Raw genomic sequence first — 19,358 nt, 5'->3', positions numbered from 1 at the left:
GTTGATTCCGTGCGTTAACGTTTTTTTTACAGAAATATCAGCAGTTTTAAACCATAAAAAAAACATTCAAGGTCAGTAACTGTTGCTGAGAATGCTGAAATCTCGGTAATTTTCTTGTTTTACAGGTCGAAAACTGTAGAAAAATTATACACTAGAAAAAATGTAATTAAGTGTATATATGAAAAAATAATATTCAGAAAACGTCTTAAAGGAATTGCTTTCCTTTTTTCTCGACTTTTTCGTATACGATTGAGCCACCTAGTTTTGGTGGAATGATACTGCTTTGTGCAGAACTTACATTCATAATTTGATGTTAATTTGTTACCTGTTTTATTATTTATTATTATTTTTAAGATGGAAAACAATTAAATGAATAAAAACGTGATCGCCATCACGCCTTCTATTTTGTATGGAGAGGGCGTCAATATAGCGTGTGTGTATCTGGGTCTTAAAACCGTCGAAAACGCTGAATAAGATGAATTGCTCGATGATCTATGCCAAACGCAGGAACAGCTAGCTTTGGCATTAGAAGTTACCGACTAGACAATTTTCATGCTTTTCCAAAATAAATTTTAAAAGGTTGTTTATAAGACATGTCCGGACATGATGAGCAATGCAGTGCAGTTCCACAGTCCACCGAGTGGTTCGTCTGCTGCGGAACGCTTCGATCGAATGTACCATCTGCTCAGCCTTGCTACGCAAAAATGAGTCACTACTCTACCGGTTGCGTATTTAACCAGTTTTCAGTAAGAGTCTACCGTCCTCTTGCTGCAGTAATTGTTTATACAATGAAGACTAAGTTTCTGCATGTTAGCTTTTATACGTGAATACTGAGAGTTCAACTTCCGGTAGACATGTCTTTAAAGCGAATAAAACAACAACAACAAATCGGTTACAAAGTCGAAAGCTCTGATTAATCGAAACATGCGTTCAGCGAGACTCTGAATGTTTCAACAGTACAATCGTGAGCATCACAAAATCACAATTTTCCGCGTTTTGGTGGATGCATAGCTGATTTTTCATTCGATCGTTGTAAGAATGAAGGAAATCGTTTGAAAGTGACTAAGTTTTAAGCATTTGAAAGTGGACAATTTTTGTGATACTCTCGATGTTTTCGCTTTTTCAATTTGTACCCCTACATATGTTGCCGTTTGTTCTACGTCTAATTCTACGTCAAAAAACACTCCTCTAAAAAAATCAACAGTTAGAGCAATTTTAGTAAGCCAAGTTACAAAACGAAGAGTCTAAAAAAACTATTAATTGCTAGTTAACGATGGCTTCATCAATTTGTTTAACAATAGGCCAAAAATATGTATAAGGTAACTGGACCTTTTGGGGATCAACAATAAATTGCATCTACCGAAACTGAGTAAAAACAGGCCAAAAGTAGAGGTGTCAGAAACAGCGTAAAAAGTTAATTGTATAAAAATTGGCCAAGAATAAGATAAAAAATAAAGATGTAGAAAATAGAATAAAGTTACCCAAAATATGATTTCTAAGTTAATTATAAGGTAAAATGAGACAAAAATGGAATGGATATGGGAGTTTGTATTCCAAAACTAGTTATCTACAGCGTGAGTAGGCCAAAAATTAGGTGAGAACTGTTGGGAATTGGTGCAAATAAGAACGTAAACGTTCGAAAATTAGAATGAATGAGCGGCTTGTATTAAAAAACGGACAATCAATATACTAAATGTGAACTGAGTGAACAATCGAACTAATGGTTCGGAAATAGAGCACATTAATTAGTTTTTTCAAGTAAAATGTCGATATGGGCAAAACAGGGTAAATAAATGTCAGAAATTAGTTAATTATAAAGTAAGTGTGCCAAAAATAGAAAATTGAATTAACTTTGGGGTAAATAGGTCATGAACTGGGTAGAGAGAATTAAAAAAAACATAACAATAACAAACTTATCGGCAGCGTCAAAGCTATTCGAAATAATCGTCAGTGATGTGATTCGTAGCCAGTCTTTAAGCTACATCTCTAATGATTAGCACGGTTTCATGCCACGGATTATTTGGATTTCACCAGCACCTGCATTATTGCAATGGAAAGCAAAACTCAAGTGGATGTCATCTACACAGATTTGAAGGCGGCTTTCGACAAAATCGATTACAATATACTGTTGGCTAAACTGTCTCGTCTTGGATCTTCTGCGAGGCTGGTATCGTGGATTAGGTCTTACCTGACTGGTCGTGAACTTCGTGTTAAAGTTGACTTCTGTGTATCTTCGAGTTTCTGCAATTCATCCGGAGTGCCCCAAGGCAGCAAACCTAGGTCCGCTGTTGTTTACGCCATTTTTCAACGACATTGCGTCGAAATTGCGTCTGGGTTGCAAACTCATTTACGCCGGTGACTAGAAAATATACTTGGTGATTCGTTCAATTACAGACTGCCACTGTTTGCAAAACCAGCTAAATCTGTTGAGAAAATGAATGTGTCTTGTGAGTCGTCCTGGATCCAATACTATCATTCAACAACAACAACAACATCTCGATAATTGCCGAAGCCAATCGACAACTTGGTTTCATTTCGAAAGTTGCCAAAGGCTTCAACGATCCATACTGCTTGAAGACCTTGTATTGTGCGCTGGTGAGACCAATTCTGGAGACCGCCGAGAAAAGAGACTAAGATAGTTCAAGACTCCTCCATCTTCTGGAAGCGAGGGGTCCCATACAAATGAAACACAAATTTCTGGACATCTCAAAAACCAGCCAAGTAAATGGAACCAAATTTGGCAGGTGAATGTTTTTAGGGAAAACAAATATGTCTATAATAGTTTGACACCCCTCTCCCTTCTGTAAGGGAGGGGTCACATACAAATGAAACACAAATTTCGCACAGCTCGAGAAACAATCAAGCAAATACTACCAAATTTGGCATGTGAATGTTTTTAGGGGTAACAAATATGTTCATAATAAACAAAACAAACAGATATTTCAATCAGGTTTTCCGGAAAACAGCCTTAAATGATCGGGTCAGTGCACAGGAGCCAAAACTCGACTCCAGACGCCATTTATAAATTTAAAATGGAAACTTACGGTTTTTGGAAAACAGTCCAAAGTGACTTAATACCACCCAAATTGAGTATCTCCGGAACCAGAAAGATGCACTGAAGCTAAAAATCGATTACAGACACCATTTTGAATTGAAAGATGGCGACTTTCGGTGGCAAACAGCTAAAAATGACCAAACTCAAACCAGAATGACGCTCAGGAGCCAGAAATTGTCTCCAAATGCCATTTTGAAATCCAAGATGATGACGATGAGTATCTCCATAGCCAGAACGATGCAAGAAGCTGAAAATTAACCTCAGACACCGTTTTGAATTGTAAAACGGAAACTTTTGGGAAGCAGAATACTACTAAAAGTCGAGGATGTTGACTTTCCGATAAAATCAATCTTTTCAAACGATTTGTCTCTTGACTTTGATCATATCCTATGGCCAATTCGTCGTGGTTTTGCATACTATGAACAAATCGCAAGGAATCAATGAATTTGGAATGTTTAAAATTATTTGATTAAACACAAAAATGGGCAGCACGAAGTTTGCCGGGCCAGCAGTCTATAAATGATGAAAATGATGTAATTAACAAAATTTAAATGCCCAGAGTAGGACAAAAAAGTCAATTTTAATTTAAATATGCCAAAAATGGCATGAAGAATAAGGTAAATGGTTTAAAAATAATGCAAATAGTAGAGTAAAAATACTTAAAGTTGAGTGAATGATCAGTAAATAGGTAGAAAATAGAGTAATTAAGGAAGTAGATGTGTCAAAAATAGAGTCAATTAACTATTAGTAGAGGAAATGGGTTAAAACTGCGGCCAGAACGTTGAATATGTAGTAAATAACAGAATAAATATGTTGAAAATGAGTTTATTACAGTGAGAATGGACTAAAATGGGGTAAATGATAAGTTACAAAATGCCCCAATTATAAAAATACACCTGTGATTTTTGATTTGAGTTTGTGGGTTACGGTATAAAATTTCGCCCAAACTATCCGATTTATAAGTTACATAATCAACGTGAAGATAAAAACTAGCACTCGTTTCGATCGGATAGCAGACGGTGAATTAGAATCATTAACACTAACGTTTTGCGTTCACTTTTCTAAAAGGGTTTTATTTGATGCCTTAAAATTTTATAGGTACTGAATTCAAATAATTTAGTTATTATTTCGTTCAGTTATTATTCCGGGTGTTTAATCACAAGGGGTGACTTTTCGACACTAAACGAGAGGTTGGTTCTTATATCAACACTTCGAATATTTTTGCAGGTGATAAGTTTTTGTCGAAACTTTTCGGAATTATATTTGAATTAGTTCAACGTAGAACACAATAATAAAAACTAGTAAATCGTTCCAATGGAATAGAAGACACAGAATCAGAATCATGAAGAGTAACGTTTTGCGTTGAGTCACGGTCGCCATGTAGAATTAAAAAAAAACGAACCGTTATTTACTTTAGCCTCAGATATTTCAATCAATCGGAAAGTCTCAATTATCGACACTAATTTTCGATTAGCGGATTAGTAGTATAAAAGTATAAGCGCGAGATAATAGAGTTCAAATGCTTGTATACGGATAGAATTACTTTCATCTTTTAACTCCTACCGAATCCAAATATGAACACCGTTTTGTGACGCTTTACATACTTTTCGCGAATTGTGTTTATACTACCCTATTTACATAACTTAACTAACTCAAGAGAATCCATTTAAAGGGAATGGATGAAACTTTAGCAGTGCCCTTCACTGCAAACAGTGGACATTTACGTGAAAAATCCCCATGCCACCTTTCATTACACAATTGCTGATTATGACAGAAAACTTATAATTCAACAACAAACCGTAGTGACCATTGAAGCATTCAAACCGGAACCCTCCAAACACTCCAAACCGCATAATTCGCATTGCTTTCCGCACTTCCCAATCAGGAACCAATTTTCAACATTGGTGCATCGTAAATCTATATAGCTAGAAGCCCCTGCTCGGAGCGCTTCCCGGAGCAAGAATTACACCTGCCACTGGCGAACCCGGAATCCATCCCATGGAGCCCGCGTATCATCATTCCCTCTCCATTTCCGGGCCAGGCCAGGAAGCGTGCAGCGAGCATCGGCTACGGCAAAAAAGGTGCTAAAGAGGAAAATAAATTTAATTTAATTACCCACAGGCAGTCTCAGTAACGGCACTAGAGCTATGTACAGAAGAAACCATACACAATAGAACATCAACAACAACCACCACCACAACTGCGAAGCGATTGGCTTTCAGTATTATGAGCGTTAACCCCCCCCCCCCCCCCCCAAAGGATATGAGCAAGGTAAATGTTAAGAAAAACCTACACCGAAGAAAACACTCCTTCCATCGATAGCGGAGGCCGCAGGCAGGACTTCGTTGACTTCCGAACGGAAAAACGGGAATCAAATTAATAGAGTGTAAATTAGTTCTTTTCTGCTTCGGTCTGCTCTCTAGCAGCCGGTGCTATTAAGGTAAGAAAAATTGACCTATTCTTTTCTTCGGAAAGAAAAGGTAAATCAACCGTGCGCTACCCTTTTTTGTTTTGCTCCTTGAAGGAAAAGGGGAAGAAGGAATGCTTCACACGGCTTCAAAGAAACGCCGAATGCTTTAGCGTACAAATTTCCTGCATTCATGAAACATCCAAACAAAGCATCAATTCAAGCGTTACTTTTTAACAACTTCCACTCAAAACCCCCGTTTTCGAGTAGACAAAGTTACTGATTTCAATTTCTTTCTGTTCCATTTCAGCACTCCTCGAAGGAAGCGAGCTGTTCCGAGCGAAAAAACTGCTCAAAGGTAAAATTGATCGCCGCCTTTAAATTGTGCTCCATATCAAAGTTATTACACACGTTCCGACAAACGGGAGCAGCAATGCTGGCAACCCTTCGCTGTACCGCGCTTTTCGGTCAAATTTTTGCTAGAAAGGAAACTTTTCTTCCAAAGAAAAACAAACGCTGGCCGTCGGAGGGTTACTTGCAAACTGCTCCGATATAGGAAAGGGATCGAAGCCGGCATTTTAAGCAGTGTGTATTATTTATTTTAACACTCTCGCATATGTGTCGACATCTCGTGAGACGCTGGCAAAGCGACACCGGCAGCCAAGGAAACCCGAATGACGAGGACGGAACTGTTTTTGTTTCTTTCTTTCTTTTTGCCTACGGTTACGCCTGAATGGAGTGCAGCATTGTTCTTCGCCAGTCGTAACTTCCGCTTCACCTGGTGTCCTCCCACGGTTTCGATTGTTATTTTGTAATACTACACAGTGTTACCAGCCACCTGTGGTAGAAGAAGGTTACCTGGAATGGAGCGGCGAATTGTTTCGGCAACCTGAATATTGTGCGGGATGCCATTTCATTTGGATATAGAGGTATCATAAAAACTTAATCGAGGAAAACGCTCGGTTTCTTTACTTTGCACAAGTGCCACACGCTTCCGCCCGTTACTTAGGGAAAGCTTGGGAGGCTGCTCTCTAATTTTCGACTTTGAAAACAAGTCCTAAGGACAGGTTTGCTGCTCGTCGTAATGTTGCTAGCCCGCAAAATTCTGTGCACGTGCTTCTGTGGGTCATTTACAATTTTGCCTGTATTGTGAAACAGTGTAGGAGAAATCGATTTAGAGCCATCTGGTTCTCGAATCGATAACGCTCAGTATATCTTTTGTCTTATTTATTTGTCATGATATTTGGCAGCTCAGAAAAAGATCTATCCGAATGATACAATTTGTGCGCAATTTTTAAGTTTATTTGATAAATTCAAATTCAACGAAAAAAAATTAATTACTTTCAACAGGATGCAATACTTTCCAGTACAGCAGCTTGCTCACCCCTGTTCACATTCTTTGTTGTTCGAAGAAGCTTCAAAACCAAAACAGAACCTACAAATTTCGCATTCCTCCTCGTAAGACCCATAAATGAGCTCTGTGCTAAAGTCAGAACTCAAACCACGTAGACCCAGTTCGACAGAATTCGTGCTGACCGTGTCCCCCGAGTCCATCCAGCCGGGCCGTCCAACCTGGCACAGCCCGGACGTTTTCATTAATTATTTAAATTTAAGCATACATTTTTAAGGTAATAAACGATCGAATGAGTATATAATCGTGAATTCATTAGCGGACATGATTGCTTCCAAGTTTCGTCCACTGCACTGCTGTTGAGGCCCCAACCAAAGCGCTGAACCGTTGACAGGGCAATGAGGAGGAGGAGGACGACGATGCCATGAACCCAACGAAAAAGATATATAATAATGGGAAAGGTTGGAAGTCTTCAACCTGGCGAGCGCAGCGTGTTTTGGGTGTCGAATTTTTGCATATTTTGCATGATGCGATGGAATTTATAATTTTCCTCTTGCTGGACGTTGTGCGGAAATGCCCCGGAGGATTAGAGTCGCGTACCTGTTCTGCAAAGCGGTGGATTACGCACACCACAGTTTTGGTGCATTTTCTTGTTGTTTTGACATTGTTACCTTTACTGTCTATCAGTTAATTATTGAAGATTGAACTCACCATTTTCAGGTAGTTTTTCTCACGCTAAGATTTTATTCACCATCGGTTCATCTTCCAACCATTGATAGCAGAAGAAGACAAGGGCAAGCAGTAAAGAAATGATAAAGACGACGCAAAATGCATAGCAAGTACTTCGAAGCACTTTAGCACTTGGGCGGAACAACGAACTGACAACGAGAACTCTCATAACTTAGAATCAGGCTGAAAATTGGCGCCGAAGTTGGTAGGACTCATCTTCACATAATTTCATTATCCCAACCAATTCAGACACAAGTGCCAGTACTTACTTTTCCCCGAAACTAAACTATTTTGGCTTTTTCGGTAATTGTCTTCATTGTTGATTTAGTACGAAACTACTGCTGTTACTGGTGCTACTGCTGCGGCTGTTAGAAGAAGTTTGCTGCTTTGCAACACGCTGAGAGCCAAATCCACTTAACATGTTTCGTTTCTGTTGTCGTCATTTTAATACGTCCTTATACCGTCTTTGCAACACATTTCTTTTGCCATTCCCCGGCTGAAATTACTGTGAGGTACTACTTACTGCATTCACGCGCGTGAGTTAAAACCCGTCATAAGTAGCCGTTTGAACTTTGAACCTCAAGTGCTCTAAAACCCGACAAAACGTTCTATATCAGTACGTAGTTTTCATCGTGTTCGAAAAAGTGTATCTAACTATATAGATTTTGGTATGGTAATATATTATCTTAATGAAGAGGTGATTTCACTCTTGAGTGGTTTCGGAGCATTGGCTGTGGGAACTTTATGAAACTGTTTCGGTTGACTTGAAGAATCTGTATTTACTACTGTGTCAAATTATTAAAGCATTTTAAATTGTAATCATAGCTTCACTTAGGAAGCAAGCTTCGATTGTCGAACTACACACAAAGCAATAAAAATTTATAATTAAGTTTCAAACCTAGAGAACAAATGTGTCTTAGCCGTAACGCAACTTGTATCAAGCATATAATAATACTTTTTTCGAAGTTTTTGTCGGGTTTAGTCGGCACTACAACAATAAAAAGTAGACTATCATTTCGCGCGCCTGTACACGTATTGGTAAAAGATTTTGAAAACTATACAAGCATTACTTTAGTAAAAATTTTGTTCGACGATTGCATCGAAACTTGATTAATTTGATTAACCCTCGAGTGCCCAAATTAATTTTTAGGCGGACTTCGAAGAAATCACTATGAAGCTTTATAAACTTTTTTTAAGTTCTTATTGAAGCTTTTCAGAGGTTCAACTGAAGGCCGTCTAGAGGCGGCACTGGGCACTAGAGGGTTAAGGCTCGAAATTTTCCGTGTACTTTCGGATTGATGAGCTCAATATGAAGTTATTGTCATTTGAAGAGGAAAAACAATCTATTTAGTCGCCTGTGAACACAATTCGCAAATATCTTTGCATATTCCCTGGTGGTTTCAAACCATACTTCTTACTCAAAAGCTATCCACATCTCAGTTATTATTTTTCAGCAATTTTGAATGAAAGTGACCAATAGCCACCGTCAACGTTAGGCGTAACGAGTATCTATTTCTGTATTGTTAAATGGAAAACCACTTTATTTGTCGTTACAGCTTGCTTCATTTTGGAACTTCGTTTATCCAAAGCGGAAAAGTCTCTCTACTCTACTCCTCCGGACGTATATTTGGAGAAAATGATATCCTGCTCGGACTCTGATTCTAATGAATTTTTTGTGGAATTTTTCTACTCAGTATTTGCCTCGGCTAATGTGCCAGCCGTTCTCGTTGATCTTGACATTTTTAATGCCACGCATGATATGATCACTACCGCCGGCGCCGCTAAGAAACTTAAATGTTTTTATACTGTTGGTCCCGACGGAATAGCGGCCGTTTTTTGTGCCCTTGTATCGATATTCTGGCTGCTTCATTTCGCACCATATTCAATCAATCTTTGGTATGAAAGCACTTCTATATGTTTCCGATATTTATAAATGGTGATCGACTAAATGTTAAAAACTATCGTGGAATAACTAATTTGTCTGTCGCGTCACGGTTCGTCAACTGGCTTGAGCCATTCCTGTGTAAAAGATTTTTGCAAGTTAAGCATGGATCTGGTGTATCGTCCTCGTTCACGAACAAGTCCGGTGTACCACAGGGTAGTTATCTAGGACCATTTCTTTTCAATATTTTCTGCTACGATGCCGTTGCTGCACTTGGTATTGGTATTGGGAGAGTAGTTTACACGGATGATTTGTAAATATACTTTATACTCGACGATTCGCATCATCGAGGATTTTTATCGTTTACAATCACTTCCGAATACCTTTGTGACGTGGTGTAAACTAAGCTCTCTAATTTTAATTACTGCAAAATGTGAACTAATATCATTTGACCGCATTTAAAAGCCAATGTTTTTGAACTATATAAAACTGTACACTGCACGAAAAACGTTGCCCCTTTATATCCCCTGAGGAAGGCGAAATCCCAAAACCGAAGCTTCGGACATTAAACGTAGTAGCATTTTGATCCACCGTTAAGAATGAAAACCCGGATCTCCATAAATAAATAAGAATTGGAAAAACCTTAAAATAAAATTTGCATATTTACTTACTTTACTTTGTTGGCTAACGGACCGACCATCGGTCTACGGCCGAACAAATTAGAGATGTCCAGCTTCTTCTGTCTTGGGCAGCCGTTCTCCAGTCTCCTCGTACACCAGCAGATCGTGCATCTTCTTCCACCGTGTACGAGGCATACCACGGAGTCGACGGCCCATTCCTGGTTCTCTACTGAAGATAGTTTTGACGGCTCTCTCGTCAGGCATTCTGGCTACATGTCCAGCCCACTGAAACCTGCCCCGCTGTATTATCTTCACTATATCAGCATGTTTGTATACCTGGTACAACTCGTGGTTCACGCGTCTGCGCCACACTTCATCTTCTAGTTTACCGCCAACCTTACGCTCAAAAACTCCGAGCACTCGTCGATCAGCTTCCTTCAGCGTCCATGCTTCATGTCCGTAAAGGGCCACCGGGGGTATCAGCGTCCTATACAGCGCTAGTTTTTTACGAGTTTGCAAACTACGGGACCTTAGCTGGTTACGTAGTCCGTAGAAGGCCCTGTTCGTAGCTTCAACTCGTCGTTTCACTTCACGACTCATATCGTTGTCACATGTAACAAGTGTACCAAGATAAACGAATTCGTCAACCACTTCGAATCGTTCCCCATCTATTTCCACCTCAGCACCAACACCACGGGGACTCCCACGCTCTTTGCCAGCTACCATGTACTTCGTTTTGGCAGAGTTAATGACAAATCCCAATCTCGCTGCTTCCCTCTTAAAAGGTACGCCTCCTCCACGGCCCTATGATATCGATGTCGTCCGCAAACCAAGAAGCATGAGAGATTTCGTGATGATCGTACTGTTTCTTTCCACGTTTGCTCTTCGTACTGCACCTTTAAGGGCGATGTTGAACAGTAAGATAGAGAGCGCATCCCTCTGCTTCAGTCCATCCAACGTTACGAACACGGCTGATGTCTCGCCAGCTATCCGCACGCACGATTTCGATCCCTCCAGCGTCATACGACTCAGCTTAATTAGTTTCGTAGGGAAACCGTATTCCAGCATAATCTGCCACAGCTCGATTCTTTTTACTGAGTCGTATGCCACCTTGAAATCCAGTGAGTCGGTAAGTTGTACTCCCGGAACATAACGAGGATCTGTCGCAGGATGACAATTTGATCTGTCGTGAAACGTCCTTGTCGAAAACAAGCCTGGTATTTGCCAACAAAGGATTCCGTTAACGGTCTCACTCTGAAGAACAGGATACGGTAGAGCACTTTATATGCGGAGTTGAGCGACGTTATGCCTCGATAGTTGCCACAATCCAATCGATGACCCTTCTAGGGTTCTAGGGCATATGAGGCTTTTCCTACCAGTCATTCGGCATTTGTTCATCCGCACAGATCCTTAGTAGTATCGCATAGTACAGTCACTCGCTTCCTGCTTTTAGAAGTTCGACCGGGATACCGTTCTTCTTAGCGGCCTTGCCGTTTTTAAGCTCACTAATCGCCTTTTCCACCTCTTCCCGTGTTGGTGGCTCCACAGCGTGTTCGTCACTCATAATCGTCATCTTGTTCCTGCTCTGCTCTTCCGGCTCCTCACCGTTCAATAACGCCTGACAATGCTCCTTCCACCTGGCTACAACCGTCGGTTTATCAGTAAGCAGGTTGCCGTCCTTGTCATTCCACATGACCGGCACAGGGAAATTCCTGCTTCTGACTCTGTTGACAGTTCTATAGAATCTCCGCACGTCGTTTTGAGCATAGCTGTCTTCTGCGCTGGCGAGCACATGCTCCTCGTTCTCGCGCTTCTTCTGACGGTGGGTTCTATTTTCGATAACTCTTGCCCCATGTACCTTTCTCTGCTCTGACGCGTAGCCGCGGTGAGCATGTGGCTCCTGGCACGGTTCTTCTCATCTGTCGCTCTCTGGCACTCGGCATCAAACCAGCCATACCGCCGTCTTCCACGCGTCATACCTACCACCTCTCTCGCATTCGTTTCAATGGCACCGTGGATACTGCTCCACAGCCCATTAATGTCTTCCACTCCTTCCTCCTGCTGTTCTGCGATCCGTTAATTCAGCTCTCTGGCGTATTCTGCTGCCACGCCATCAGCTTTCAACCGCCGAATGTTGAAACGCGTCGTCCTCTCTGTGCGAGATTTCAGCACGTTCGACAACCGTGCGCGGATCTTACAAACGACGAGATAATGGTCAGAGTCAATGTTTGGTCCCCGAAAAGACCTAACAGCAGTAACATCCGAAAAGTGCCGACCGTCAATCAGTACGTGATCGATCAGGAAGAAGGCTTCTCCATTTGGATGCCTCCAGGTGTGCTTCCGAATATTCAAACGTGGAAAATAGGAGCTACATATGGCCATTCCTCTGGCCGCGGCAAGGTTTATCAGCCTCAGGCCGTTTTCATCGGTTGACGAGTGGAGGCTATGCCTTCCAATGACCGGACGGAAGAACTCCTCCCTCCCAACGTGTGCGTTTGCGTCTCCGATGACGACTTTTACGTCGTGTTTTGGGCACTCGTCATAGATTCGCTCAAGCATGTCAGAGAACTCATTTTTGACTTCATCGGCTTTTGCCGTTTGTCGGTGCGTAGGTGTTGATTAAACTCTAGTTGAAGAATTTGCCCTTCCTCAACACGCATATACGGTCATCTACGGGCCTCCACCGGATGACTCTTGTTTTCTGATTTCCCAGCACTACGAAACCGACGCACAGTGTTTTATTTTGCCGTTTTCGTGCGATTAATTAAATAGCGTTTCAAATGTTGATTATGGCCATAATGTATGTTCGGAGAAGTTTCAAGATATTCAAAAATACATCTTTAGATGAAGGAAGATGAGTGATCAATCCACCTAAAAGTGAGATAGAATATTTACTTTTTTTATCAGTTTGAGATAGTGTCTTCGGGAAAATTTTAGGTGATCTCAAAACAATAAACTTTGCCGAAGACATCATGTTTCTATCTCTTATATATTACGAGCAACATAAAGTTTTCTATGAACAGGTACTGAAAATCACAATTTTCGTTATAACTTTTTTCTCAGATTTTTCCGAATTTCCAAACCTTATACAAAGTTATCAGTCATCCGAATATGCATGTTTATGTTGAACATTGTTATTTTTTATCTCCTAAAATAAAAAAGTTAATGGACATATTTCGATATTTTTGGGGATACTTTCACCTCAACTATCTCAAAATTACGCAATTTTACGCACGTGGCAGTTTCATACGATGAAATAACTATCTTCAGACTTTCAATTAAAAGTACACTCTTTGGTATGTAAGAGTATTGAAGTAGCCTTTTCGATTGATTTATAGTAGTATGTAGTTTTAAAAATACCCAGCGCAGCAGTCTTTGAAAATATCTAGGCAAACTAAATAGTAATTACAGAGTAGTAGGCTGTTGCCTGCTTTGTACTGCAAAATGTATTCAATCGTGCTCGCTGTGCTGAGAGGTTACAGTTATCGTTAGCTGAACAGAAGTCAAGAAATATTCTCGGATACATTTGTAAGCATTGAAAAATGGCGAAACCTACAGCTACAGGTAAACCTTCGTCAATAATTCGAACACTTAGTACTTCGCTGAGAGTTACCAGTAATTTCTGTAGATCAATCATGGTTCGGCAGTAATGAAGCACTTTTTGGTCCCCATAGGGCATTTTTATGAAGAGGCTCAGAAGGCTAAGAACAAAGATTGGAAGTGGTGAATATTTCAGTTTATTTTCCATTTCTCTGTATATGTATACTAGCTGACCCGGCAAACTTCGTCTCGCCTATTTCAGTGTTCAATTTAATAATTTTAAACATTTCAAATTCATTGATTCCTTGCGATTTGTTCATATCGTTTGAAATGATTGGTTTTATCGGAATCGACTTTTGGCTTTTGTACATAACCTCTATTCCGGAAATATATTGAATGCATTTCAGTTATTTTCGTTTTTTTTTTAGAAACTGAAAGTGGTCATCTTCGAATTCAAACTGGTGTCCAGGGTCAATGCTTGGCTTCTATACATCATTTCGATTACGGAAATATCCATATGTAGTAGTATTCGGTTATTTTCGGCTGTTTCCCAGAAGTTGCCATTTAACAATTCAAACTGGTGTCTGAGGTCAAGTTTTAGCTACTTGCATCATTCTGGATCCGGTGATACACATATTGGGTGGTATTTGGTCACTTCAGGCTATTTTTCAGAAACCGTAAGTTGCCATCTAGGATTTTAAAATGGCATTAGAAAAGGAAAGAAACACTCATATTGGGTGTAATTTGGTCATTTTCGGCTGTTTTCCAGACACCGGAAGTCGCCATCTTACAATTCAAAATGTTGTCTGAGGTCGATTTTGGCTTCAGTGCATTATAACAATTCCAGAAATACCCAAATTGGGTGGTATTTGGTCATTTACCGCTGTTTTTCAGAAACCGGAAGTCACCATCTTGGATTTTAAAATGGCATTAGGAGTCAGCTCCTGGCCTCTGAGCTTCATTCTGGTTGAAGAAATACTCATATTGAGTGAAATTAGGTCATTTTCGGCTGTTTTCCATACACCAGAAGTCGCCATCTTACAATTCAAAATGTTGTCTGAGGTCGATTTGTGGCTTCAGTGCCTCATAACAATTCCGGAAATACCCATATTGGGTGGTATTTGATCATTCGCCGCTGTTTTTCAGAAACCGAAGGTCGCCATCTTGAATTTCAAAATGGCATTAGAGGACAGTTTTATTGGATGGTATTTGGTCATTTTCGGCTGTTTTCCAGACACCGGAAGTCACCATCTCACAATTCAAAATGTTGTCTGAGGTCGATTTGTCGCTTCAGTGCGTCATAACAATTCCGGAAATACCCATATTGAGTGGTATCTGGTCATTTGCCGCTGTTTTTAAAAAACCGGAAGTCGCCATCCTGGATTTCAAAATGGCATTTGGACAAATGCCAGAAGAAGGAAGGGTGTCGAAACATTATGGACATGTTTGTTACATCTACAAACAATCACTTGCCAAATTTGGTTATATTTGCTTGATTGGCTCTCGAGCTGCGCGAAATTTGAGTATCATTTGTATGGGACCCCTCCCTTATAGAATAGGGAGGGGTGTCAAACCATTATGAACATATTTGTTACTCCTAAAAACATCCACATACCAAATTTGGTTGTATTTGGTTGATTGGTTCTCGAGCTGTGCGAAATTCGTGTTTCATTTGTATGGGACCCCTCCCTTGTTGAAGAGGGAGGGGTGTCAAATCATTATCGATATATTTGTTACCCCTAAAAACATCCATCCCTTCCAGAAAAGGGAGGGGTCTCAAACTATCATGAAAACCCTTCTCGGCCCCTAAAACCCCTATATACAAATTTTCACGTCGATCGGTTCGGTAGTTTCCGAGCCTATATGGATCAGACCGACAGACAGACCGGACAGCATTTTTATAGGTATAGATTTTTTTTATCTTCAGATAACGAGAATATCATACTAGGAAGATATCCCGCAAAAGCGCTAACGAGGATTTTCTGCATTGGTTGCTCGTTTTATCAGATCCTATTATCACAGAAGCACGTGGGTGGCCAGAAGCGGACATTAAAACTTTTTCGGAAGACGCGAAATCTCTGCTCGCCCCTTTTGAAATCGGGGAAGAAGAATAAATTGAATTTGAAAAAAAATACTATTTGCATCCACGCTTACAATACTGAATATATAACTTAATTAAGAAAAAACTCAATTTTTAGATAATCCATTTCTAACATTTTCTCCATTTTTTGTAACCTTAACAAAGCATGCATGCATGTTAAGCTTAAGATCGTTTAGGGCCACCTCCGAAATTCAAAACTGTTTTATTTTTAAATTTTTGTATATAAAAACCGGCACAAAAAAGCTTTGAAAAACAGGCGAAAAGGCTGCTTACATACTCTTACATACTTAAGTGTGTACCTTTAATTGAAAGTCTGCTATTTGAATTGAAAGATAGCTATTTCATCGTATGAAACTGCCACGTGCGTAAAATTGCGTAATTTTGAGATGGTTGAGGTGAAAGTATCCCCAAAAATATCGAAATATGTCAAATAACTTTTTTATTTTAGGATATAAAAAATAACAATGTCCAGCACAAACATGCGTATTTGGATGAATGACAACTTTGTATAAGGTTTGGAAATTCGGAAAAATCTGAGAAAAAAGTTGTAACGAAAATTGTGATTTTCAGTACCTGTTCATAGAAAACTTTATGTTGCTCGTAATATATAAGAGATAGAAACATGCTGTCTTCAGCAAAGTTTATTGTTTTGAGATCACCTAAAATTTTGCCGAAGACACTATGCGTCTATCTCAATCTGATAAAAAAGTTAATTTTCTATCTCACTTTTAGGTAGATTGATCACTCATCTTTCTTCATCTAAAGATGTATTTTTGAATACTTTGAAACTTCTCCGAACACACATTATGGTTATAATCAACATTTGAAACGCTATTTAATAAATCGCACGAAAACGGCAAAATAAAACACTGTGCGACGCCCCGTTCCGCTGCTTTGCCACCTCTGTAGTAGATGTGGTACTTGAAAGAAGTGCGTGCAATAGGGTCTACTGCACTGAATTTGGCCCTTTCTCCGGAATTTGGCCACCGAACCTCCTGAATCGCTGCGATTGCGACTCCCTGTCGCTGTAGTTCTCGAGCAAGCAAGCCAGCCCGCGCCGGTCCATTGAGAGATCGGACGTTCCAAGTATCCAATTTCCAATCGTTCACCTTAATCTTTTTCCGTGTCTGTAGCCTAGGTCTTTGCCGATTGATCCGTTCCGTATTTCTAAATTCGTTGTTCGTGGTTGATGAAAGGTTTCGGTATGCTACCTTACCAGGGTCGCGATACCTACCTACATCCTGCTGATAGGGCTGCCATCTTAGGTGTAGCTGACGGAATACAGCATTCCATAATTCATTCCATAAATTAGCATAATGCCACCTAATATAAGTATTTCCGGAACCAGGATGAAACCCAGAGATTATAAATCGATCTCAGTTACCATTTTGGATCTCTTTAGGATCATCACATTGATTTCAGAGGGTTATTTTGCTGAAAAATACCGCTTCAGACTAGAACCGTTAAAGCTATTATTTCCAACCTTGTGTACTCTTTGACTTATTTCAAGTAATAGATTGACATAAGAAAGGCTGTCCTAATTCTACGTTAACCTTCCGGTCATTTCTCACACACAATCTCTTCAACTTTTCAATATAATTAAATGTGTTCTTAAAAAATCTCAAAAACGAATACTCCTAAGGATGCACTCACCAAAAGCACTACTGATTGAAATTTTAAAGTTTTAAAAGTTTCTAAATGGGTTAATCGCTCTTATATTCATCTCAGTACCTATATTCACCTCATCACGCCTTTTTGATTAATTTATCGTCAAGTTTCAGCATATTTTCAACATAAAAATTTCCACCACTTGCAAAACCGAGAAGCAAAAAGATTTACTTTCAAAAATTTGTAGAAATTTGACGGTAAATTGGACAAATGAGAGAAATAAGATGAATATAAGTGGATCTAGCTGTTGAGGTAAATAATGGAACGATTATCCTAGCATAATTGGTTGAAATGTAGAATAAATTTGAAAAAAACTTCTTTTTAATTTAGTTGAAAAAATATATTTACTGTAGAAAAATAAATACAAGGTAGTATTTTTTCCATGCTGAAAAATTAGTTTTCTATAGCCTGTTTACAAACAATATTCAAATAGAAATTAAAGCATTTGTGATACATTTTTTCAAAGCTTCAACCCACTAAAACTGATATAGGGTAAGGAACGGCTTAAGAAGATGCGCCTATTTTAATCAGTCGAAGAAAACAGGCCTCAAACTTCTTAATTTTGATTAATATCGACAATTTCAATGATGGAATCAAAAAATTTGGTTGTCTAGCTGTCTTACGAACCTATAAGAAATACCGTTAATCACAAAGAAACCTGTGCACAAACAATAATCGAAACAAATCGACCTGCAGCCATTCAGGAGCCATTTCGGGTGCTGAAAGAGCACGCCTGCAAAACAGATGTAAACTGTATCTAACTTTAAGCTAACTTTGTTTTACAATCTGAAAACTAGTTCTGACAGAGAAAAAGATAGAGAACAGATTGATATACTTCTGTTTGAATTTCACCCAACACATTTCGAGGCATTTATCAAGATGGCTTGACAAAATGTTTTTTTTTAAATTCTTTTATCACCAATATTTAGTGGTTAATTTGTGAGTTCGAAATCCAATTTGTGGTAATTTGTGGTTAAGTGGTTTCCGAGAAATTTTCAAAAAACTGAGTCAAGCCATCTTGAAACATGATTTTGCTTCAAATGAATCGGACAACGATGATATATACATCAATCGAAAGCTTTTAATTTGTGGTTCACGAAAATGTAATTTTAAGGTCTTAACTACTAGTGTTTGTAAAGAAATTTGTGTTTTATTATTCACGTAGTTCTACGTTTTGTTTATTTGTTGTTGACGCTGCTGGCCAATAGCGGCGTTGGCTGTTTGCGGTGTTTGTCACTGCTATACTGAACGTGCGTGTGAGGAATATGGTAAATATCGAGATTTGGGGAACCAAGCCAACACACTTGTTATTTCAGGTAGCCATCCAGGCGCAAAATGAATGTGTGTAAATTTGTTGGTAAAAAGGATACCGGTAACGAAAATGTACTTTCAAAGGAAAGCAATTCAAATTCGACGGATTATTTTTCAGAACCAGCAGCAGAGCCAGATTTACGATTGTGGGGGGTCCGGGGCCCAGTCTTGTGTGGGGGCCTCAGAATAAACTTTATCCATCTTTGAAAACCTAACAAAAGTTTGTCAGAAATTTTCAGAACATCTTTTTATAATGTGTCTTCGCTGAAAAATTATCAATTATAAAATCAACGCTCAATTCGCAAATTCACAATGTCATATTTGACAGCCTTGGTTTTTTCATACGCTACCTATTTATAATTAGTTTCATCTTCGAAAAAAAGACGGCTCCCCCAGTTGCGTTCGAAACCATTAGACTCAAATTAATACGCAATACAATTTTAGTTTAGCATGTATTTCGCAAGTTTGCTATTCAAATTTAAATTCTTCAAATGTAATTCAAAGGAAATATTCACTAGACTCTGAAACTACTTATAGAAAGCGGATTTGATTATTGGGGGTCAGACTTTCAAAATCCATTATTAATTGAGACAAGTTTATTTTTTCTTGATTTGTGGTGGCCTTAAAATGTGGGACCCCTCTTAAATACGGCCCTGCTTCTGCAGGTCTGTAAAGTCTGCACACGGACTCTGAA

General features: G+C 39.3%; 1 protein-coding gene across 2 annotated transcripts in view; it reads left to right on the top strand.

Moving 5' to 3' along the window:
- LOC129719019 (transmembrane protein fend-like) overlaps positions 1 to 19,358 on the top strand; it is a 250,597-nt gene that overhangs the window by 133,967 nt on the left and 97,272 nt on the right. The window contains exon 2 of one of the 2 annotated variants that reach the window (XM_055670330.1): positions 5,773 to 5,820. The exons of the other annotated variant lie outside the window; for it this stretch is intronic. Within the exon in view, the coding sequence (XP_055526305.1) occupies positions 5,773 to 5,820 (48 nt within the window). The remainder of the gene's footprint in view (positions 1 to 5,772; positions 5,821 to 19,358) is intronic. 2 annotated transcript variants of the gene reach the window in all.

Source organism: Wyeomyia smithii, chromosome 1 (assembly GCF_029784165.1).
Source record: "Wyeomyia smithii strain HCP4-BCI-WySm-NY-G18 chromosome 1, ASM2978416v1, whole genome shotgun sequence".
NCBI classification, from domain to species: domain Eukaryota; kingdom Metazoa; phylum Arthropoda; class Insecta; order Diptera; family Culicidae; genus Wyeomyia; species Wyeomyia smithii.
This window is presented reverse-complemented; position numbering and strand designations above follow the sequence as displayed.